This window comes from Branchiostoma floridae, chromosome 2 (assembly GCF_000003815.2).
Source record: "Branchiostoma floridae strain S238N-H82 chromosome 2, Bfl_VNyyK, whole genome shotgun sequence".
Taxonomy (NCBI): domain Eukaryota; kingdom Metazoa; phylum Chordata; class Leptocardii; order Amphioxiformes; family Branchiostomatidae; genus Branchiostoma; species Branchiostoma floridae.
The window spans coordinates 18,135,000-18,158,583 of NC_049980.1; the positions used below are offsets into that span (position 1 = coordinate 18,135,000).

At 41.0% G+C, this 23,584-nt stretch overlaps 3 protein-coding genes and 1 long non-coding RNA gene across 5 annotated transcripts in view; 2 read left to right on the forward strand and 2 right to left on the reverse strand.

Annotated features, from left to right (window-relative positions):
* Window positions 1-624: 624 nt before the first annotated feature.
* Window positions 625-11,552, reverse strand: LOC118409357 (nodal modulator 1-like). Its single transcript, XM_035810324.1, has 25 exons — window positions 11,372-11,552; window positions 10,864-11,021; window positions 10,049-10,285; window positions 9,791-9,906; window positions 9,167-9,392; window positions 8,624-8,761; window positions 8,063-8,203; window positions 7,414-7,587; window positions 6,937-7,117; window positions 6,518-6,811; window positions 6,183-6,278; window positions 5,911-6,036; window positions 5,418-5,652; window positions 5,003-5,159; window positions 4,572-4,657; window positions 4,098-4,247; window positions 3,786-3,912; window positions 3,388-3,501; window positions 3,089-3,216; window positions 2,658-2,773; window positions 2,241-2,347; window positions 1,976-2,086; window positions 1,483-1,619; window positions 1,109-1,286; window positions 625-925 (listed from the first exon to the last, which is right to left on the reverse strand). The coding sequence occupies exons 1-25, from the start codon at window positions 11,499-11,501 to the stop codon at window positions 797-799; spliced, it is 3,792 nt and encodes a 1,263-aa protein (XP_035666217.1). The 5' UTR covers window positions 11,502-11,552; the 3' UTR covers window positions 625-796.
* A 1,614-nt stretch (window positions 11,553-13,166) lies between these two features.
* On the forward strand, window positions 13,167-15,905 carry LOC118403325. The gene is made up of 2 exons (XR_004829635.1): window positions 13,167-13,574; window positions 14,859-15,905. It is a non-coding gene; the product is annotated as an uncharacterized LOC118403325 (long non-coding RNA).
* Window positions 15,906-17,749: 1,844 nt separating this feature from the next.
* Window positions 17,750-20,707, reverse strand: LOC118404076 (cholesterol 25-hydroxylase-like protein 1, member 2). The gene has a single exon (XM_035803034.1). The coding sequence runs from the start codon at window positions 20,432-20,434 to the stop codon at window positions 19,502-19,504; it is 933 nt and encodes a 310-aa protein (XP_035658927.1). The 5' UTR covers window positions 20,435-20,707; the 3' UTR covers window positions 17,750-19,501.
* A 418-nt stretch (window positions 20,708-21,125) lies between these two features.
* LOC118404059 (protein SMG5-like) overlaps window positions 21,126-23,584 on the forward strand; it is a 51,534-nt gene continuing 49,075 nt past the window's right edge. The window contains exon 1 of one of the 2 annotated variants that reach the window (XM_035803015.1): window positions 21,126-21,392. In XM_035803015.1, coding sequence (XP_035658908.1) covers window positions 21,301-21,392 — 92 coding nt within the window. In that variant the 5' untranslated portion in view covers window positions 21,126-21,300. The remainder of the gene's footprint in view (window positions 21,393-23,584) is intronic. The other variant, XM_035803023.1, reaches the window with a different exon arrangement.

Sequence of the window (23,584 nt, forward strand, 5' to 3'; positions counted from 1 at the left end):
TTTAGAAGTATTTATAACATCTATGTGACATTCTAAATATTTCTATAGTATTCAAACATGTTAGAAAGAATTCTAACATCAAATACAATATTTCCGTTAGTTTCTAAACTGTTCCAACATAGATGCATCATTTGTGATCACATGTTCGAACATAGAAACAATATGATGAAACTGGGTCAGTACTGGGCTGGGAAGAGGGCAATTCACACATCCCTGCCAAGTGCAGGAAATTATGTCTGTCTGCCACCTTCTCACAAAAGACTCACCACTGAAAATCTAAAAATACAAGAGCCAAACAAAGGACCAAGCTTAGCAGCTTTGTTTATGGGGGCAATAAAAGTTTTTATGGAGGGAAAAAATGACACAAAATGTTGGAACATGTTGGAACAATAACAAAAACACATAGATGTTTGAAAATTGTTCTAAATAAAGAGATAATTATATCATTACTTTCCCAAATGTTCCAACAAATATAAAAAGGTTCAAACATGTTTAAAGTTTCATTTTGAAATGTTTGAACAATTTCGAACTTTAGTGACTGAAATGTTCTTTTACTCAAAATAGTTCAAACTTATTACAAATATTATTTCAAAACCATCTCGGTGACTTGGAATTGACTCTATGTATGCCATCATCTAGTGTCTGTAAAGGTACCACAGACAACCTACAATTACAACTATGACATAAAAATCTCTTCTGTCCAAGGAATATTTTGTTTATACGCATGTATGGCTGATACCACATTCTTTTATTGCAGTCTTTCAGCTCTTCTGCCCAACTATCCTTCCATGATCAACTAGTTGGTTTTTCGTACTTTAAGTTTCTTCCTATGTCGTGACGACTCCTCTCCACTGTTGTCACTATCAGTAGTCAGGCCTCTCCAGCTCTGCCCCCTTTCAAACAACTGCTGTAGAAATGGTAACACCTGTGGGAGATAATTGTAGAGTATGTTGTAGGTCATTTTTAGTTACTTTTGAAAATTGATGCAGAAGAACAGTTAGGACTCAACAGCTTTTCTATTCATTCTACAATTCAGAACTATGTCAATCTTCCAACTAGAAGGCAAAAATCCTTTTGTTGAATAATCTATTCTTCACCAGGAGCTCACCTTATCATAGTGATACCCAGCCAGTAAAAGCAGCAGTGTTACAGGTAGAGACAGGTATGAACCATCTGTGACATCAATGTTGTTGGCTTTCTGAATGGGGGTGAACTCCAGGGTGATGTGCTTGAACGGCCCATTAGCAGTGAAGGCAACACTTGGTGTGGTGTAGTCATAAGCACCCCTGTCAACATAAAGACTGTTACAACCTCACACCCTAATAAGCATGGATCTTTTACACTTGTTACACACTAAAAATCTTTATTTAGTTTACAAAGGCAAAAATTTTTTGTATCGCAATGGGATTATAAAATTGACATACATGTATGTAACAGTACTAGTAGTGTATTGACATGCTCTTTCTTGTTAGGAAACCTTACCTTGATAACGTTGATTCCAGACTCAAAACATAGCGTTGTTCATTGCTGACAAGTGGTGGGAAGTCAAAGAAACTAGAGGTTCCTAAAGTTACAGTGTGAACCGGAAGGTCCATATTGTCCTCCTGATACAGAACAACCTGCCATGGAGAAAATACTACTGGTAAAATTGCATCTAAAGTCTTTCCTTCAATATGTAACAGAACAAAAGGTTTCTGTATACAATGTAGATATTAGAATGAGTCCTTTCTTACCACTACTATCACAGTTGAAGGGTTGTAAAATGCTATACACATACTTTCTACAGCTTGCCATATACACTTGACAATGTTTTATACTTAGGTTTGGAAACAAAGCTAGAATGTGTCCTCTACATAAGGAAAACAACATTTAAGATCCATTTTTCTTTGAGCCAATGGATGTTTCCCTATATATGTATTAAATGCTCACCAAATTACTAGCCCTTGTAAATGGCTTCTTACAGTAAGACCCTAACCTTCAAGGTGTTTAAGAAGTTCTCAGCGGTGACAACATTTCCGCTCAAGTCAAAGTGGTTCAGACTATGCAGGACAATGATCTGCACTCCCTGGGCATCCCCATCTGTGACCTGTAAAGACAAAGAACCACTCTTCATTCAAAGGCAAAGAATCACTGGAAGACTTCCTTTCTGGCTGCAAAAATTCAAGGTTGGACTAGCTGTAAAATCAAAACACAGAAGTGTTAACTTAAAGGTACTTGGAATGAAGTTGAAAAGGGCATACCTGGATAACCTTGAAAGGTGGGATTCCTGTCTGCCCTCCAGCAGCAGAGCTGAGGAGACCCACATGGTACTCACAAAATGGCTGAAGGCCACGCAACCGGAAACCACCTTGGGTAGAAGGATGCAAGATGGATGTGAAAATTTATTTGAGACTTAATCTTCTCACATTGACTGACATTTTCTTCCTAAAGCATTTGTTATTTAATCAAGTATGGAGTATGCAGGGAGTCTACTAGCAGTGAATAGTAATACTTCCTGGTGTTCAACAGACAACAGAAAACAATGACAGATGTTCCTGCATTCTGCAAACAGTACCCTTTGATTCTTAGTCTTCCTGAATACTTTGTACAAAACCTGGCTTAGCATCTAACTTACTGACCCAATTTAAATTGAACTCTTTGCTACACTTAATGCATACCTTCTGAATCAGTGGTTGTCTCCTCCACAGCAGAAGAACAGTTGCCCACTCCCTGAGCTCTCACTGTCAGCCCTGGCTCAGCCTCACCATTCAGGGAGGTCAGGTGGCCATAACAACTGTAACACAGTGGACCTTAAGTCATGTACCCAAAGGGTACTTGTAAAGGATTGTACCAAATCACATGCAATTCAACAAATGCAAAGACACATGAGAGGTGCTACACTTTCCAGAAGAATTTGGTTTGTTCCAGGGATGGTCTATCAAGCATAATATTTCATTACCTAAATAACACATCTTCAGGAACTGAATAATTAAAGTTTTACAGGCACATGTAATTATTAATAGGTTACATTCTTTTCTACATGTTGATAGGGAAGAAATTACAATAACAGATAAAGTTTTTTCATCTACATAATTCATGTAATACATACCTGAAGGACACCCGAGTGCCGACCACCTTAACATTGATGCTACTGCCTTCCTCCAACTTAATCATCTGTGATGTAGGGTTGAACTTGTATTCCTTCATCATTGCACGGAAGAAGTATTCTTTAGGGCCCTAGAAAAACACAGAAATATTAATACATGTGTGTAGGACCAAAAAAAGTCTTATTGATATGCACATGGCTAAATGTAACTGCAATGTATCATCTCTATTTCCGAGAGCTTGGAATTACAGGTCAAAAGAAAGTAATGAGTAAAAGAAAGATAAGCAGACATAACTATGTACCAAATTGTAGAAGACAAAAGCTCCATCCTGATTAGTCAGATTGTTGTTCCTGTAGTCCCCTCCACTCAGAGATAGCAGCACACCTGGCAGGGGACTGCCTTCCTCATTCAGCACCTGGGGGATTGGTCAAACAAAAACTAAAACTATGAAGCCATTAACGGTCACAGGTCATTAGATCTAGAGTTGCAATTATTCAACATTTCATGTCTTTTACTTTATACCCCTCTGCTATTGCAGTTTATAAAAGGGCAAGCAGTAAAGGCAGTATACAGTTTATGATCAAAATTTGTATCTATCTAGCAATGACAAATTCGTACTCTTGGTGGTTGAAAGAACAGTAATGCATTCCAGCATACATCTGGGTAATGATATCGAGGACTGATGTTTTTTTGCCTCACCTGAACACTGATCTGGCCAAGTTTGGAAGCAGCAAAAGAGTGAGGATTGTCTGGTAGTGCCTTCAGCACGTATCCATCCAGGTGTGCATGTACCTCATACTCAGTTCCACTCCAGAAGGGGCCCACTCTGAAAAACAATCCATCCAAGTAAGTAAGAAGGGCAGATCTAGAAGTGTCTTTTCAATAACAGACTTCTAGAGTGTCATTACTTTCTTTCTCGGGCCTGCATGTCAGATTTCTTCAAAAGTTAGAGATTAGTAAACAAAGGCTACCTTAAGTAGCAGGAAACTACAGCTGTTGGCAAGGACTAACCTGTACTCTCCAGCTGCATTGGTCTGTGTGGTCACATCTTTTGAGGACCCCTTTCCAGACTTGAGAGACACTGTGATGTGCACACCAGCCTGAGCAGGATGCACGCTGCCTGTCACAAACATTCCTCTCTCACCAGTAAATGACACTTTGCTGCAATCAAAAATACATAACATATGAACACCCATCTCAATGTGATCAGGCAACTGTTCCATAAGCCATCTATAGAAGCTTGTGCACACTAGTTTTTTTTGTGTGTGAGGGAAATTGGATGTGATGGCCTTTAAAACTGTCACATCAGTCAGTTGCAGAAATGAAATATTTTCTTGTCATGACTCTAGAGTTTCATTCTTTGTTGATAATTTTGACTACATGAAATGGTGTTTAACATTAATAATGACTACAATGGATATTTGAAGTCCCATGTTTAAAAGAAATGATACAATGAAGGAAAGAAATCACAGTTGAGTCACATACCCAGCAGGACAGCTGTCTCCTGTAACAGTCAGTTTGGTGCTCCCAGGTGTAAACAGCAGCTGGTCAGCTGTTGGTTTCAGTATGATCTAAGAAATGGTAACGAGGATTAACATTGAGACTGAGGTGTATTCTTCTAATTGACTTCTAGTATATTCTTTAAAGACCAGGTTCTGGCCCATTTACCTTTTTAAAAGAATTACAGGCTTCTTTCCTATTTCCGAGGTACAGTATGTATGAAAATATCTACTTCCACGGGTAGAATAATACAACATGATTCAAGCAGGAAAATTCTAAATCAGTTAACGTTGTTTTTTAGTAGTCTTAAATATACAAGTAAAAATCAACAACACTCCTAGAAATGCAGCTATCTATTCCAAACTTTAGCTTCTTCTACAAGCTCCAGCTTTCATATTTCAATCAGAGGTTCCAACCTGCTCTCCACTTGTGGCCCAGTAGGAGAACTCATATGTATAAGGGCCCTGGTACTCTGCAGGGGGGTCTGGCATCTCCTTAGGTTTTTTCTTGTCTTTTCCTTTCTTGCCTTCAGATTTTCCATCCTTATCTTCAGAACTCTTCTCTGAGCTCTCCCTGAAACAATGAAGAAGTTTTACTGACAATAGGATTAACTGTAGATTAGAATGAAATAGTTTTAGAATGATTTGAAAATCCAGTTATCATACCCAACACTTCCTTTGCACTTATTAACGTTGTTACAAAACATTTTGATTATGGAGTATTCTCAATGTGGCAGAATGACACAATGAGTGTGAGCTTCATATCTTTCAGAATTTATACTTGTTACTCTTGACCACTAATCAACTCTGTAAGGTGATATATGATGCTTACGTGTCCTTGTCAGGAGGTGGGGGAAGGATCTGTTCTGGAGTGACCTGGACACTTCCCCCGTCAGGAACTGTGGAGATGGTGACCAGCAGGTCCCCTGACTTGTCCGGTGTCACCACGGTCCCCGTCACCAGGTGATGGTCAGCGGTCAGGGTCAGGACCACAGGGTTGGAGGTGTTGTATGTGTACACCTCCGACTCAAACTGGTGACAGGACTTTGGTGTCAGGTGGTACACCCCTGCAAACACAGGTGAGGGCATCAACTTCCTGGCATTGATTTGCAACTTTATTGTTGACTGAACCTACACTTGCACAGAACTAAGACATGATTACACATTGTCAAAGTACTAAGACACAAGCAACAGCACTGCTTTTGGTAAGATGTTCTGCAGCAGAATGTTGTCTTCTCATTTGCTTACGAATAAGATTTAAGTCAAGTAATATAAAATTCCATAGTATTTAAAGCAAACATTTCAAAAAGACAAAAGACCAATACCTGGTTGTGCCAAGCAGAACTTGTTTATGCCCCGTTTCAGGTCAAAAGATCCCACATTGCGACCATTGCCATCCTGGCTGAAGTGTAAGCTGATATCATGTGACAGGGAGCACTTCAACATGAACCCTACAATGCAAAAAGGCTGAGTTAATATCAAAGAACACAGAAGAAATCTATCATACGAGTATAGTAAACAACAACAGCTTGCCTGCTACTAAAGGGGAGAAGGGATACGACCCTGAAAGATAATCTGGATTGATGCCAGTCTTTACCTGTTTGAAGAAACACCAGGCCTTGAATATCAGAGTTTGCTATGTCAACTGTCAGGCTTGCTTCCTTCCAGCACCACTGCTCCTGGTGAACAGTTACTGAAAGGGACAGAAAAGTAACAAAACTTTTATAAAACAAGCACCTACAAACAGTCACAGTAATTCTGACTGCAAGGTTAAGAGATTACTTTAGCAACCAAAAATCTTATGAATAACAAAAAGTAGAAGTTCATTCACTCCACTATCACTCATTAGAATCTTTATAAGTACAAGTACCAAAAAAGGTTGGGTGCTTCAGCAATCCAAAACAACTAGGAAATGCCAAGATTGACACTAACCAGAATATTTGCCAGGAAGGACATTTTTGAATGTAAAAGAGACTGTTTTTCCATCAGATGGTTCAGGTTGTGTGTGAACCAGGCTGCCTCCCTGGTCAGCACGTTGTAGGGATAAAGTCACAGAGCTGCAGGACTCGATGCACTGCACACTGCCCGACACAACTGCCTGGAACTGGGTGAAGAGGATGTCCATCTGTGGCTGGCTGGTTACAGTGACAGAGTGGCTGGGTGGGGACAGCTGTAGACCTGCTTTCTGATCAGCCGCAGAAAGCATCACTGTCAGAGTATAGGACCCTAGGATATGAAAGACATATAAACAGTTTAAAGCCATGGGTCAGACAACATTATAACGATATGGAATACAACATATGTAATACATGTACTTGAAACATTTTACAGCAAATTAGCCAGTGAAGTACCTGGTGGTGCCATGAAGCAGAAGGAGCCATCCTGCTTTGTGGCAGCCTTTTTCACACTTCCAGTTGTGGTGCTCTCCAGCTCCAGTGCCCATGATCGGTCACGATTGAAGCCATCAGGCAAAGCAACCACGTCCACACGACCACAAACTGCAAACTGGGATGCTACAATGTCCTGAAACTGAGTAGATAAATTCAAATGTAAATAAGATTAGTAAGAAACAGTTGACACTACAGCAACCAATGAGGAAAGTGTACAGTAGATTTTTCTTTGCTTTGTTACATATATGGAGACATAACTTAATGAAAGCAACGAAAAATTGCCCACATCAATTAGAAATACATGTATGTATAAAACTGTGGAACCTTCTTCTACTGCTTCTGAAAATGTTAGCTGTCATATTAGTTCTTTTTAACTTAATGTGACAATGCCACTATTGCAAACAGAACGGGAATTAAAACTTATTGTGCTCTCACCCTTATGGTACGTGGAGTAACTTTCACTTCCAAAGGTGAGAAAATGTAATGTTCCTTTTTTGCCAGGAGGGAGTAGACGCCTGTTTTCATGTTTTCCAGCTGGTAGATGCCATCACCGTCTGTTTTGAGGACATCTTTGCCATTGACTGCTATTGTCACATCATAGATACCTGCTCCCTGGGTAAAAGTGATAAAATGCTCAAGACACAACATATGGAAATGAAATTATAGTAGCCTACTTCATTAACATATAATCATATGTCATGATTATGAAAAGCTTGAAGTACTTCACACCTTTTCGCATATCTTTTGTTTAGTTGGGCAAAAACATTCAAACGTTAATGTAACATTTATGACTGCAAGTACATTGCTTTGGCCCTAAAAAAAAGGAACCTTGACATTTTTGACAGATAGGCCAATGAGAAAATATCTCATGACTATCATCATGCTTAAGGAGTAAATGAGAATGTGTCACAAATATAAAGCACCCTAAAAAAGAATCAGTCAAAGTAATACCAATAGAGCCTTGTTGGTTCCTTTGCACATCAGTGTCAATGTATGTATCTAAAGAGAAAGTTTTACACTTATAATACTAGTCAACATATTCTAATGTCTGACTACATGTATATCAAACTACCATACTATCCAGTACCTCCGCTTCCTGCACAACTCTGCCCCACACAGAGAAGCCATTGATGTTGAAGGCCACTCCCAGTTGGACGCTACCGTGGTCAACTGTAACATCTAGCTGGGAGGGACTCACGTCAAACTGGGAAGAGCCATAGAATGGCACCTAGTGAAAAGACAGGGAAGGAAGCATGTATCACAAGAGACTGGAACACAAGCAGACTTGGCAAATATCTAAGGGGGTGACACCAATTGAGCTGTACATGCTTTTCAACTGTTGCAATATTAGGTCCCTCGTAAGACTTGCACACTTTTACAAAGTGAAATGCAGTCTTAACTACTTTCTTTATCATCATTTTGCAATCTATAATAGCTCCTTGAACTACAAATTGAGCTGCCTAATAGATCCTACAACAGGACTGTCAGGCTCTGGCCAAAAAGACATAATTTTTTGTTGATTTTGCCCCCCCCCCTCCCCCCCCAAAAATGTACCACATGTGCACATATAACACGGTTAATAACTAGCAGCTAAAACAGGTTCAAGAATTTGAATGCATACGAGCAACCATATTGAAGCTGTACTTACTAGTTTATACTGTCCAGATGGCAATGTGGGGAAGACAAACTTTCCCTGCTGGTCAGACTCCACCCAACACAGCACAGGTAACCTAACTGTTTCACCTGAGTAGCCTTTGGGGTTGCCCTTGTTGCAGCCATTCACCAACTGTAACACAACCAATAGTTACATCTTTTTAAAGCTCAGTGAACACAACACTGATCAGTGATATTTGTATAGCCAGTATATCTGCCCTTCAGCATAACATAACAGATCTCAGGCACGCACAATTTACATGTACAGTCATGCAGAATTACAGAGGATACTATGGACAGAAAGTCAACTCATACTGAGATACCGTAGAGCTAAATAGAAATCAGACACATCTAAATTAATGTCATGGAATCAGATCAGACAATATGGACAAAACCATAAATCTAGAACATTATAACATGTTTATTCTAACCTTTCTACATACAGGTCAGCATGCACCTAAGTTTTTTCATCACCTCTAAAGTTTACAATGTTATACATTACTGGTCAAATTTTGTCCATTGGCCTACTGTTTCTAACCTTAGTGTCCGCAGTGCCAGAGTGGAGTATGAGGGTGATGCCTGCCATCCCCTGGCCTTCACTCTGCACCAGGCCCCTCACATCATACCCGATGATCCTCAAGTCTTCTCCAACATTCATGTTGTCCTTCTCCACAGCCACATGGACAGACTTCCTCTCCAGAGTCCAGTCAGGGTGTTCACCAGAAACCTCGTACTTCCCCGGCAGAATTCTCGAGAAGCTATATCTGAAATACAACAAAACACATGTATAAAATGTGAGTAAAATTGTAGGATATTCATAACTTGTTACTGTATAGCACAATTCACTTTAGGGTCAAAGGTACCAAGCCTGTCATCACTTATCTACAAATGTAACATGCATGATGATGATGATGCCGGAGTTCAGGGTGTTGTAAGCTGGAAAATATACATGTACTTGCATATATTTATCAGTAACTTGAGAAACTGGTCTGGCAAATTAAACTAGTAGTGCTAAAGATACGCTTTCTGCACATTATTTATTTCTGAATTATCATAAAGGGTTACTAAATAGTTTTAGTCATACTGATGTATCATTATATGACCAAAACAGTTAAGATGTGTTTCCTTACATTGTAAGTCTTTCTATCCCTCCCAGCCTTACCTGCCCCCCTGGGTGGTGACTGCTGTCTGTAGCACCTCAGCAGGGTCATCTGAGTCCTCCAGCTGAAGGTAAACACTGACTCCTTCAGGCCCATCATTACGACCTGCACTAACCACCTGGAGAAAGTTAGAGAAGACAAATTATGTCATACTACTGTATCAAGGTCCTATAAGTATAATATTCATTATGTGTGGCTTGAGTCAAATATAATGGCGGATAACATTATCAAGGTTAAAAGATTGCATAGATTGTACATACCTTGCCAAAGATAGAAAATCCAGCAAATTTGAAGTTGATGTCCTTGCCCATACTACACTGATCTGTCTTGCCGTCAATGTGCAGCTGGACCTGCGTGGGTTCAAAGTTCCAGCCTGCCGGTGGCTCGATGTGGAGGGAGAAGTCTCCATGTTCATACAGGGGGATCATGAAGTAGCCATTGTTGGGGGCACAGTCTGTCTGGTACTTCAGACTGCCCTGTGGTGTGTACAACTTTATCTATAGAACCAAAAGAAAAGGAAACAAATTAAGAAACTACAAATGCACATCTTTATGGAATCAAAAAAATGTAGTATAAAAGTTCAGACGGTCAAAAACAGTATAAAGTGCTATTGTGATATGTTTAAGAATACTCATGCCTTCCTTAAAAGGGAGAACAGGAACAACCCAGAAATGTACAATTTTCACAAAATATGCTATTTTTCTTTTTGAAATCTTTCACTATTTATGGCTGGAGAGTTTTACACTATAAAGGCTGCTATTGCCCAGACTAATGAAACCATTGGAAAAATACTCTGAATAGCTCATACATACATACATACATATATACAACTATAGCTCAATATGCAATAATAAATGAATATTTGTAATACATGTAACGCTAGTCTTACATACAAATATACTTACTTACTTATTGTTATTCTGTCAACGTCAAGCTCCATCTGTATCATCTTAGCCCTTTGTAATAACCACAGGTTACTAATATTGAATTAGACAGCCTTGGCTGTGCATCCTGAACAGGCAAACCAAGGAGGAATATAACCTCCTTGGGCAAACCAAACCAAACCAATACATACCTCAATCAATGAATAATTGATTTCCACATCTGATTTCACAAAGCCACCACATCCAACAACATCATGTGCTGAAGCAAGGCACCGTATTTGGGACAGTAGGAGATGTAGGAGAATGCACACAACAGCGAGTGTTGTTGGAACTTTAGAGATGACCATTGCTGAAAAGAAAAGAAAGGGGTATATGAAAACCCATCCATAAATTATGTCAGAGTGAAAAATTATGTAGTTGTAGGTTAACAAACGTTGATGTAGAAAAGAGGCAAATTGGTTTTAAACTCGAAGTTCCGATTTGCCACTTTTCTTCCTTATGATCCTACTTATATCTAATACACAAATTTCACTCATGAAATTTATACGCAGTTTTGTTTGGCCATTTTTTGGCCACAGTCCAGTCATACATGGTCCGTCATACATGAGCATGTGCCGCCCCCACCCCCATCACGAAATAGTCACGTCATACTTGCAGCAAAATCCAACTCTTATGACATTTATTCATTATCAGACTTACCTGTAAGATCTACTGTAGCCCTAAGAATGGAAAAATCAGGAAAACCATAAGAAATGTGCCCCAAATCTGACCAAACTACGAGAAGTATCTCGCGTGCATTCCCGATCCCCGGCGAGACGGGACAGAACATATGTCGACTTAATAAAGGTCAAGCGGACAGTCAATTTTTTGTGGGGGGGTGTCTACAAGCGATTCGCTATTATGATACAATTACACACAATTATTGTTTATGATTTTTATATCTTTTAGTAAATAGTAGAATATTTTAAATAAACTGAAAATATTCTTGGTATATTTTGTATGTTATAGTATGTTTATTCCTAACATATATAATATAGACCCCTTGATTTGATGGTTCAACCTACCCTGTCTTCTACCGGTAACACTGAGTCTACTTACAGCAGCTCTACGGAGACTAGGTTTCTGGCAGACGGTAGAGCCTTTAATGATCTTTAATAGGCAGGAAATGCTAATAAATGTTTTGTTTTGTTTATTTGAATTCATCACTAGAAATAGTCGCTTACTACTGCATACTGTTAACTATTGCTTGTCTCTCATTTTTGTTACTTACAATTAGCCCTCGGGCAACTTCGGAACCTGCAAATAAACTTTCTGCTAATAAAATGTATTCTCCAAGCAGACGTTGAGTCGCGGAGATATAGCAGTAGTCAGGATTTTTACCGACTTACGTGATCCGGTAAAAATCCTGACTACTACCATATCTCCGCAACTCAACCTCTGCTTGGAGAATAAATAGAATGTGTTGTATGATATATTATATAGATAAATGTATCATGTGAAACAAGACCGTAGTCCCATCATGTCGTCGGCTCTCACGCCAAAAAAGTCACTCTGACCATCCAAATTTAGATAAAAACGGTTACGTTAAATGATTTGTATAACTGTAAGTAATAACGTCTTGACTGTTGTCAGTAACAACATATCACGGGCCGGGGATGCCCTAACTTTGAAAGGATTTTGTACTTATCTTATTTAATACGCATAAATACGCCATAACTGAGAAAGAGGAACGTCGATAGATAAAATTATGCAAATGACGACCTAATTTGGTTAATCAATAACAACAGTATTCTTCAATAGACAGTAAACTCATTGAGAAGTATTCATCTTATATGATGTGAGATCTTGGAACTCTACAGGCGTACGTTCAACGTCGAAAGAAAAAGAGATCACAGGCACCAACTGCAATGCGTCGGTTACCCTTACTCTGTATGTAATTTAATTACATGTGGACAAAGAACCCAAGGTTCCTATTTTGTGAACAGCTATTCAGTGGTACTGCCGTTTAATATGTGCAAGACTAAACATTGTTCTTTATTCTAAACGTCATTATCTTCCTCTTCCCCTTTCCAGGTAGGAGCATTGCCAAAGTTGTGTACACGTTGTCCGACTTTCTCTAGACATGGGATTAGGTTTGTCTTCAGCGAGCAGTCGTGACGTGCAAGGCGACACCAAAAAATTGTGCTCTGATAGTTGCAAGGAATCAACTGAAAAACGAAGAGGAAGCCGAGTTCTGCCTCCACTGGTCAGAAGGATATCAAAGGAAGAGGAAGGGCCGGGAGGACTAGTAATATGTCCACAGGAACAGAAAATGTGACATTATGAGCCTTTGTTTTGCATTTGGTTGCGTTTATTTGCATCGGATCAATGAATTCAATTAGTGCACTTCTTGGATTCGTGAATTATGATTTAGGGCCTGTTTCCGACAACCTCGGCACCAGCGGATAGAGCCTTCTAACGAATTCGAAGGTACTAGTACATGTACTAGCGAAGTTGACTGAAACTGCATTTCTTTCACTCTGGCCGCGGACGCCATCCATGAGAGAGAGTCGAAGAGCCTCGGAGCATCGAGAGGTCGGGGGCGTTTGTGCGATTATTCGACAAGAAATGAATACTCCCTGCTACTGCTGTGCCACTTGCAGCTGTGCACTTGTCTGGGTGGCATGAGGTAGCTGCTACAGATCAGTTCAGACGGTCACGTGAGGTCAACAAGCAACATCACAGCCACCATGTCGCCCTATAAACCATATTGGATCGACCTGATACAGAAGCCCTTGTCTGAAGACTGTCTATAACCTCGCGATTGTGAGATTAAAAATCGGACTTGCTTGTAGTGGACCGTCCGGCTGTCACCATCGCTAAGACTGGAACTGACGGTGATTCTACTAATAGCACCATGTTGGTAAGGACTTTGGACACTTGATTTGTGTTTACTGGACAATAGCAGGGACTATTTGTGCTAAGCCGGCAGGAGAACAAATATGCTTGTTTTGTGGGATTTTGTAGGTAATTTTCAAATGTAACGTGAAGCCCTTCACTGCAGGAACTCAGTTGCAAGCTAATTGTTCCAATGTATGTGATTAAACAACAGCATTAACAGATTGGTACTTGGTATACAGTTCCACGAAAGATTGTATTGATGTTCACATAAGGTCACATAATAGAATTTTGTCTTTACAGTACAAGCCGCTTAATTGCACGGCCTATTTGCCAGTGAATTTCGTGCAATTATTCGGCTGGTGCAAGTATGCGAAGTTATCTACCTGGACCGCATTGATTTGGGACTTTTGGATTCCGTGCAGTACTGTGCGTTAATCAGTTGTGCAATTAGTAGGCTTCTACTGTATACGGACACTCATTGTCACACTGAGATCATCAGATTCACGTAGAACATTGTTTCAACATTGTTCCGATTTCCCCACTCGTAACGCACCCTTCCCAACTACATTTTATTTAGGTAAGAACATTTAGCTTCGGACGATCCCAGATTTACGACCTGTGAATGTGGGTCTCACATCAATAACACCCCTCTTTGTAAGCAAATAGATTTCCAAAGCATCAGTGGACAAAAATGCAAGTCCTTGGCAACAATTACTAAAGTAGTGCATGTGTATGATTCGTTTCTAGACGACAAATCCATCGTTGAACACTTCGGCTATATTGTCATGGCAACTAGGTTACATTTGTACGAGGAGTGAACGTGTAATGCCTCGTGAATCACGTATTTTGAGCTCGAGCTCACCTTATGTTGGATAATTGCTTTTAAAGTAATTGGCGAGGTCACATTGCAAGGTCGTATGAGAGTAGGCACGCCATGGGCGTGAGTACAACGTGCTTCACAATTAGATTATATCGATTCCATTCGTTCCGTACATCGAGGCATTGTCCTGAAAAAAAAAAATACATGTAGCCGGTCACGAAGATGCTTCCCATTGGGTAAAATGTCTATTTGATATAATGTACTTTATTGAAATTTGGCCTTTCGCGTGTGTAAATTCTATTTCGTGACCTGCGCAGGTAGGACGTTTCCTACTGTTACTTTCCAATACATGAAACGGTCACAAGTATCTAGGAATCGGTACTTATGGTGGTAGGTAGATGAAGTATTACCCTCAAGTGTTTAGTACGTAGACAAGCAGCAGTGTAACTCCGTACAATAACTGTTTTTTTATTAACTTGCCTGTAGATGGTTGACTTCTAGCGGTGTCAGCCTGAAGTACAATGGGAACAGGCTCGTCAATGGACAAGTCGAGGGACAAGTACCAACTCGCGGTTGGACAGCAAGGACAGCACAAGAGCTCACCTCCCAGCACTGACCACTGCCTGACTTTCTTTGACCTTAGTGATAGCCGCAGGCAATCTGTAACACCGCGAAACGTCCCGGACATGACTCAAGGCACAGAAAAGACCAATAGTGATTTACTATCGCACCAGTCCGGGACATACCCTACCGGGACAGAACCGACAAGGCCAAAAATAACACCCATCACTTTACGTCAATGATGATACTTGTCCACACTCACAAACGATGACTGACAATGTAACGTGCTTTGAATTTTGGGCATTGTTCATGTTCAAAGCTGAGCTGGTAGGATGTCACGCACAGACCTTCAACTAGTGAAACAAGAGTTTGGAGACTTCGTACCTGCATGAAATATTTATTTTGTAAATTTCTTGTTTTATCTTGTCTCTGTAATTATGCAAATTTGACTGCAAATTTGACAAACAGACACACCCCTCATGGTAAATGGCATGGCCCACTCAGAGGTAAACTGACCCTTATGTAGCCCAGGGCAACAGAAACCTTCCTCTGGAGATTATCTCTATGCTACTATGCGCCTCTGTAGTGCCTTCTTTTAATTAACAATTAAAACCAAACAGATGTAGGGTTACCTCCCAATTAACACAAAAATCAACATTCTGTACCAGGTTCAAAGTCAATTAGGCCCAAAATCAAACCTGACCGTCTGGCCACCACACTGAAACAATCTACCAAATACCATCGCAATAGCACGCTGCGTACTGGAGACATATCGCCGGAAACGCACCAAAACACACAATTTATCACAAAACACGAACCTTAAAACTAAACCTGCATTTTGATGCAGGAAATGAATCGCGCCTTGCATCAGTCAAGGTCTGCGTCTTATTGATTAATATAAGGTGGATAGTTGGGTGATTAGGGTGTGACGTTGGCATTACTGTAAATAAAGCTATGCTGGTTAGCCCCTTATTTGAATGTTTGGTAAGTTTATAATCCACATGTATTTTCCTCGGACCGGAATTTCTTTTACGATTTCGGAGGTAGGCCGACACCCGATGGGTTACGATTCCATCCAGAAACGAAGGACTCAAAACTTAATAATTACGGTAGAAAGCCCTGTATGTTACTCTCCAAGCAGAGGTTAGGCTCTGGCTGTTTTTTTAAACGTTTTTTAGTCGTTTTTATTGGGCTTTCTATTTTGTCATTTTTCTTGAAGTACGCCAGCAGTTAGATTTTGACAATACAGGATACAATACAAAATAGAAAGCTTTAAATTTTGTCAAAAGGTCTCCCACAGTAGTCTCCAAGCAGACCCTACGGTGCCTTAGAGCTATTGAAAGCTGGCCAAGGAGAATATAGCCAGCACTTCGGTGCCCGTTTGACTCCCTTTGGCCGGCTATACTCCTTGGCCAGTTTTGATACTATCTTATGGCACCGTAGGGTCTGCTTGGAGACTATCCTACAGTTACACATTTCGATGCAAGGCACTCGGGTCACTTCTTCCCAAGTACAAGAAATAGCTACCACCCAAATGTCATTAACATAGCTTGTTCTTGTTCATAACACGAGATATCAAAACATACTCTCCAAGCAGAGGTTAAGTCACGTAGATATACTAGTAGTAGAGGAGCGCCGTAATTTTTCCGACTACTACTATATCTACGCGACTGAACCTCTGCTTGGAGAGTAATCAAAACCTGAAATAAGACTGAAGCACCATAACAAACCGCTAGAGAGCCCAAAATCTTATCATTTCAAGATATGATCAAGAACTATCCACGTACAAACTATCAAGACGATCCATCTAGGCCTTCTCGAGTTATCGTGCTATATTGGCACATGGACACACACCGGCAAACGCGCGCGCGCGCACACACACAAACATACGAACTCTGAAAACATAACCTCCATTTTCATTGTGAACGTGCTAACACCGTGGCCTTCCACGTGACATGTCCTGAGTGTCCATGACCTGTGCATGGAAACTGTGACTAGTTATTGCATCAGCGCAGTTTGAACTCAGATCTTTATGATAACCTTTGATATCACAGGTATGCAAATAATACCACATGTAAACAATGGGGAGTTGTGACACGAAGGGATATCCCAGAACAACATTTGGAGTAAGGGTAACTTACTAAGTAAAGGTAGAAGTTGCATTTATAAAAGAAGATGTGGTAATGTAGGGCTTGACAACAAGGTAGAACAGCCTTACAAAACCCCTGGAAAGGGCGGCGTGTATGCATGTGGCGTGTGAAAAGCCATTGGACTTTGTGGCGTTAGCGTTGTGACATGTCGAGTATCACGTACATAGTTAAGCTTGTGTTGACATTACTTATCTCTAGGTTCACAGCTCACAAATTGTACCAGCCTGAGCTACACAGTGCTTACACAGTGTATTGATTCCATCCCGGCTGACGTAAGTGCTCACGTGAGCGCTGGTCAAAGATGCTGTATGCAATGCGCATTAAACAAAGACAGTCAAGCAAGACATGCGCGATGTGTTCTACATAGCTCGGTAACTAGTTTGCAATCCACACAGTATATGATATATGTTGTGACCTACTACAATATACCTGTTCTGAGTCATTTCAGTCTTTTCGCCTAACTATTGGAGACGAGTAGGTTCTACAATACATATTCAACAACGTACAAACAGAGACAGAACTTGCGGCAATCTATATATATAGTTCCGGACCATACTTCATTAACTAAGAATGATCTCTTAGTCTTGTCAGCTTACGTCCTGAAAGTTTTAAGAGGTACACACACTTCCAACTTGTAGACACGCAGGAATAAATGCCACCAGCCAATTGTATGATTCAGATTTAATAACACATTGTACATGCAAAGGAGCCGTAAAGTTGTCATAATGAGTATGAAATACACTTATAGGAATTCAATTCACATCGAACTATACTTTTCCCAGTTGCACTAAATATTTTCTACTTGGCAGAATTGTTCTAAATACAGTACAATTCCAACTTAACTGTGAAGGGCGATTCCAGCAATTCTAAGGTAATTGCTTTATCTATTGTCGTCATACAGTGAATGGTAGCATCCAGTGCTCTTTGTTCACCTCGGACTTACGATGGGGAATCGTTCGTCCCCCAGCTAGAAAAGTCTGAGCAAAAAATCATGTTCGATCTGTAGAACGTGCAAATACCGTCATTGTGACGCATGAGAAGATAGGTCACATCTGGCTTACTGCACATATTGAGGCAAATAACCTCTCAGATTGCCATGAATAGTTTTAAACGGACTATGTAGGATCGAATGGCATGTGTGCAAATCATAAATGGATAAACATCAATCATCACGTTGATCCAAAATCATAACTTACCAATCGATGCAAAGTTATATGAATCAGATCAGAAATACATTATGTATTTGTGTTATACATATACCTGCCACTTTATGCAAATATGTTTCCATTATACTCATGGTGAGGTATTTTGTAGGTCAGTTCTGGTATTTGATTGTAAACAATAAGTCGTCTACAGTTTCCACATAAACCTTTAAACGCATCTCCCAAAGGCCTCCGGCGAATGAAAGGGGTCAGCGTCCATACGAACGTTTCCAACGGTCTACCGCAACAAGGTCACACATTAATGATTGGCCTATAGGTGACGCAAATAGCTCCCAGTCTTGTGATTTTGTGCACACAGATGGTTGGTAACAGAGTGAAGAATCATCACTAACGCGTAAAGGATAAAAGTGTGCTATAAACGCGGTCGAAATCAAATCAGGCTAAGCTTCGTGAAGTGGGTTTAACAATAGTTGTAGGTAAGAAATTTCGTGGATAAACATGAATACCTCACGTCTACAGTGACACAACAGACACTGGCATTTTCTGTCAAATTTGCATCAAGAAAAATCGCTAGACGTCTGGTTTAAATAACACAGCAAATGGCAGGGTAAATTGGCATAAGGGGTGTGGCCGGGCGTGTTGATAACCTTGACATTCGATCCACAAGAACTACTAGTACCCAACAACCTTTGATAGTTGGGCATCCACGTGAATGGAAAGGCAAGGCCGATCATTTATCCATACCTTATTTACTTTTCTATCATAGTTCCATTCCATAAACTGCCACATAAATGGAAGTAGTAAAGTTAAAATAAACCAATTGTAAACAATCAACTATGCCTTGCTATGATCCGGTAACGTGGTGATCACAAAAGTGGCTTCAAGTCCATCGGTGTCAGGGTGACATGCATAACATTTAAAAAAAAACGTAACCTGAATGATAGTTTTGATTTATTTGGATACTGGCGTTACACTACTCTCCAAGCAGAGGTTAGGCGCCGGCTATTTTTAGTCGTTTTTATCGGCCTTTCTATTTTGTATTGTAAACCTAACAATGGCTGGCGTACTTCCTGAAAAATGACAAAATAGAAAGCCCGACAAATACGGCTAAAAAACGTTAAACAACAGCCAGAGCCTAAACTCTGCTTGGAGAGTAGCGTTACACCACAGTTGGACTTCAGGCCACTCATGAAAATTCACCGTACTACATGCAGCCTAGCAAAATCTCATCCAACTTTTTCGGTAGACTCCATGTTCAGTTGAACTTCTTCATCTCACGCCCGACCAGCCCGTCGTGTCCGTCGTACTCAATCTTCTCCCGGCGGTCAATGGCGCGCTGGCGGTCCTTCAGGGTGAACTCGGTGCCGACAAGCCGATCCCAGATGCAGAAGAATGGCTCGAAGTTGGAGTAGGGGCGCTGGTGGTGCAGGTCGTGTTTGATGGCGCCGCCGTACAGGCCGAACGGGACCCAGTGGATCGGGGACCAGGGGAGGACGAAGCCGCAGTGTGCCTCCACTGATACGGCGATGCTAATGAGCATGTAGACCCAGATGGTGAAGCAGTGGCTGTTGAACAGCCAGGGGTTAATGGTGGTGAGGATGCCCACAGTGATGAGCTCCCATGGATGCAGGTACTGGGTGACCCAGGAGAAGGGAGAGTGGTACTGGTGGTGGAGGGCGTGGAAGTGCTTGTACAGGAAGCGCACCTTGTGGTGCAGCCAGTGCCAGGCGAAGTACTGGAAGTCGAAGATAATAAGACTGGCACCGATATGCCAGGTGAACTCCCAGAGCCCAGGAGAGACAGGTGGCAGCGGAGTGGGCGGGGTGTAGATGTACTGGCCGACAGCGGACGGCATGACGTACAGCAGGTGATTCCAGAAGGTGATGACCATAGTGTTGCGCACCATGGGCCAGGTCACCTCCTTGTCGGGCTGGATCTTGTACTTCTTTGTCCAGTGCCATTCTTTGCCCCACAAATCAATGATCATGAAGGGCAAGATACAGCTGAAGTAGAAGGCGACGGACATCACCACCGGGAAGAGCGGAGAACGGAGCGCGTCCTCTCCCCATGGTCCCTGGCGGACGAAATCCCACACTGGCTGTAGAACATTTTGTTCTGGTGTTACATATTCGGCGATCGGCGTCACAAAATCTACTAGACGTTCCAGGTTCAGAACCTCAGCCGCCATTGTTCCTGCCCCCTGCTACGTGTTGTGTCTCACGGTGCAGCGACCTATTTAGCACGGCTCAATGGACTGAGCTCTGCTGTCGTCAGTAGCGGCGACTATGACAAATCAACAAATCAGAAACTCTAGACAACCAAACGGTGTTTCCTCCCGCTCAAAGGTGAGGAAGCACACGTGACGACTTTCTGTGCCAATGGCATATCCAGAGACGGGGTAAAAATTAAACCTGATACTGGCAGAACGCCGCCCTCGGCTCGGGTCACGTAATGGTGGATTCCCGTGTGGCATCCTAGTTACACAGACAACGTCTGCGTTAATTTAAAAAAAACAATTTCTGGAATGTATGGAGCGAAGTAATGGTTATATGTATACACTGTAAATAAACAATAATTACACACGGTAAATATAAATAAGGTACTAGCAGTTAATGTAGCGGTATTAGCTATCTTCTCAACATCTCGCAAGATCTCGCGAGCTAAAACGATATTATGCATCGTCCATACCAGCCCATACCATATGTGATAAGGGGGTACATTCAGGCAAAATATGGAATGCTGCAAAACCTTTATAAAGTTGCAATCATTTTAAATAGATGTAAATAAAACACATCTAATTTTACCCCAAATATATTCTAACGTATCCTATAAGGTCGATGAAAGTCATTATTTATAGCACAGTCAACAGCCCTCCCTTCTTTTGTAAAAGTTAAGCTGTCCCAAATAAAGTCGAAACAAAATGGCGGTCGGTGTGGTAGAAAACTAAAACTTTTAGCCCAAATATGGGGTTTTCTCCTCTATTTACCTCTTTGGAGGTATAGCCATCTCGTCGTTGACAGCGATGGCGAAGCTGCAGAAGAGAAACAGAGAAGGATGAAGAAAGGCTCGAGCGGGCCGTCGAAAGCGGCCGTATCTATGTCTGCAGGTATCAGCTCCGTTCTGGCAGAAACGAAAAGAATCTACAGGTAACATTGATATACATAATTCCACCAGGTCACATATATCCGTCATGGATGGACTTGGAAAATGCGTCTAAAGCGATTTTCAAAGTAACGCCCCTAGTATACACAATGCACAATGTATACCCTACTTATCTGAACTGTGCATACCTAGGGTACAGCCAAATTATACTAATTTATAGGAGCTAGGACTAGGAGCCCTCAAACTAGTCTGGATACCTATCATACAATAGATATTTTTGAGATCGGGCTGGGGTCTGGTACCTAGGCTACCTCAGACAAGCTGCTTTCAATATCGACATATTTATGATGCAGAAGAAAACACAAAAGCTGGTGATGATGTAGATGAAGAATTTGTGTTTGAAACTTTTCATTTGACGTCATCTGCGCCATGTTGGATACACACGTAAATGTCACTGTTAATTCAATAACCCACCAACATGGTCGTCAGAGGATTCAAATTATAATTAGTACGATGTCAATGAAAAGCATGTATAGCTCGTAATGATGTAATCATGATTGATAATTCATGATGTACATGTACTTTGTAAAATGACATGTTATTATGTTGCATTTTTTAAAGAAAATACGCTCAATCAAATTATACATCAGTGTGCATCATAGCGATTGCTTTACATGTATGTACATGTAAAAGTGGCACCAAGTGACTAAGGCCCCGTTCATGATTCAAAAAATGAAATGGTTCTATCGGTTACTATCGGTTAGGCCAGCTGAAATGGATAAGTTTTGTCATCATGGACGGTCCGAAACGGATCTGAAGCGATAGGAAACGGTTTGTTCGGAACCTCCTCGCGAGGTAGTATTGAAACGGTTTCTTCCTTATCCGGAATTGTGAATTTGCATCATGAATGCAAAAGCGGCGCGATCCGTTTTACATCCGGGCATGTGCGTTCATATTTGGTGGCGCCACGGGGCAAAAGTACAATTTTTAACCTTTCATTCGGGTGTTTGGGCCGCGTTTTCAATCGTACGATTCGTTTCTATAATCGGGCCGCCTCTTGGTCGACTGAGGAGCTAGCATTCCTGATATCGTAAGGGGAATGTGTCAGGAGATCCAGTGGAAATGTCATAGCATGGCATATATCGGGACCACAATGTTTTCAGAGGCATTTCCAAGGTCATGACAGAACCCAGCTTCGAATTCAGTAAGACATTGGTTCAATTTCGATCAAAGACCAATAATCTGACACAGAAGTACAACTTACTACAAGTTTGGGCAAGATCACAACAACCTCAGGGGTCAGAGGTCGTATTACCTTGCCTTTTCAAGGAACTGAAACGGTTTGCAAGTTTGCATCGTGAACGCAAAATGCAAACCGTTTCCTGTCGTTTGCTGTCGGATTTCCAGGCCTAACTGATAGAACCGTTTCATTTTTTGCATCATGAACAGGGCCTAAGTGGCTAGGTTAGCGGACACAGGTTTGATTGATAGTGTTTCTGGCTAGACATTGTGTCCTTGGGAAAGGGACTTCCTCACTCCACTTGTAAAAATGACTTCGGTTGGGGAGGTACTACAAATGTAGTAAAGACATTGGGAGGAAAGGGATGATCTCCGCCTTCCATTACCATATGTAAGACAATCATCATAGCCCACTACACCTTCGGCCTTAGAATGGGACTTCTCTTAGTCTTATCTCCGAATGAACATAACAGTATATTTATTTTTTTGGGCCCCCAAATCCACCTGGTACATTGTATAGTGAAGGGCTGGTAAAAATAACCCGATCCAAGGCACTGCGCTTTCATGAAAATTGCTTCGTTTTTCAATGACAGAGGGTGGCAAATACTACAAGTATAATACGATAATTGGATAAAATGCCCGGACAAATAGGTGATACAATTAATTCCACTGTATATTATAATGATTCCTTTGTTGTGATGTGGCAAAATGACTATTGTTTTGATTATCACCCATTCAGAAGTTTTTGCAGACAATGCCCACTGGAAAAGTGATGCAACTTGGCACAAAATCTGTGCATTTTCATTAATTGTAGCAACACTAACCAAGAAACTTTGAAAAAAACACACTAAATTGCAAAAGTAGTATAGTGGAGCTGGGCTAGGAGTATAGTGGAAGGCCTCCATTATTCCATCCTCTGGGGAGGATTCTGAAAATGATTATCATAATGATTATTTTAAACGATATGAAATGATAGAAACTTTTACCTTTTTTACAT

Bases quoted from the DNA above. Each gene is read 5' to 3' on its own strand.
- LOC118409357 (XM_035810324.1), bottom strand. From the start codon at position 11,501: ATGTTCTGTCCCGTCTCGCCGGGGATCGGGAATGCACGCGAGATACTT. The intron at 6,812-6,936 runs GTACTTCACTGG...TTCATATCCTAG, and splicing joins CTGCTTCATGGCACCACCAG to GGTCCTATACTCTGACAGTG. The intron at 1,287-1,482 runs GTAAGGTTTCCT...TTATGTTGACAG, and splicing joins CTGGAATCAACGTTATCAAG to GGGTGCTTATGACTACACCA.
- LOC118404076 (XM_035803034.1), bottom strand. From the start codon at position 20,434: ATGGCGGCTGAGGTTCTGAACCTGGAACGTCTAGTAGATTTTGTGACG.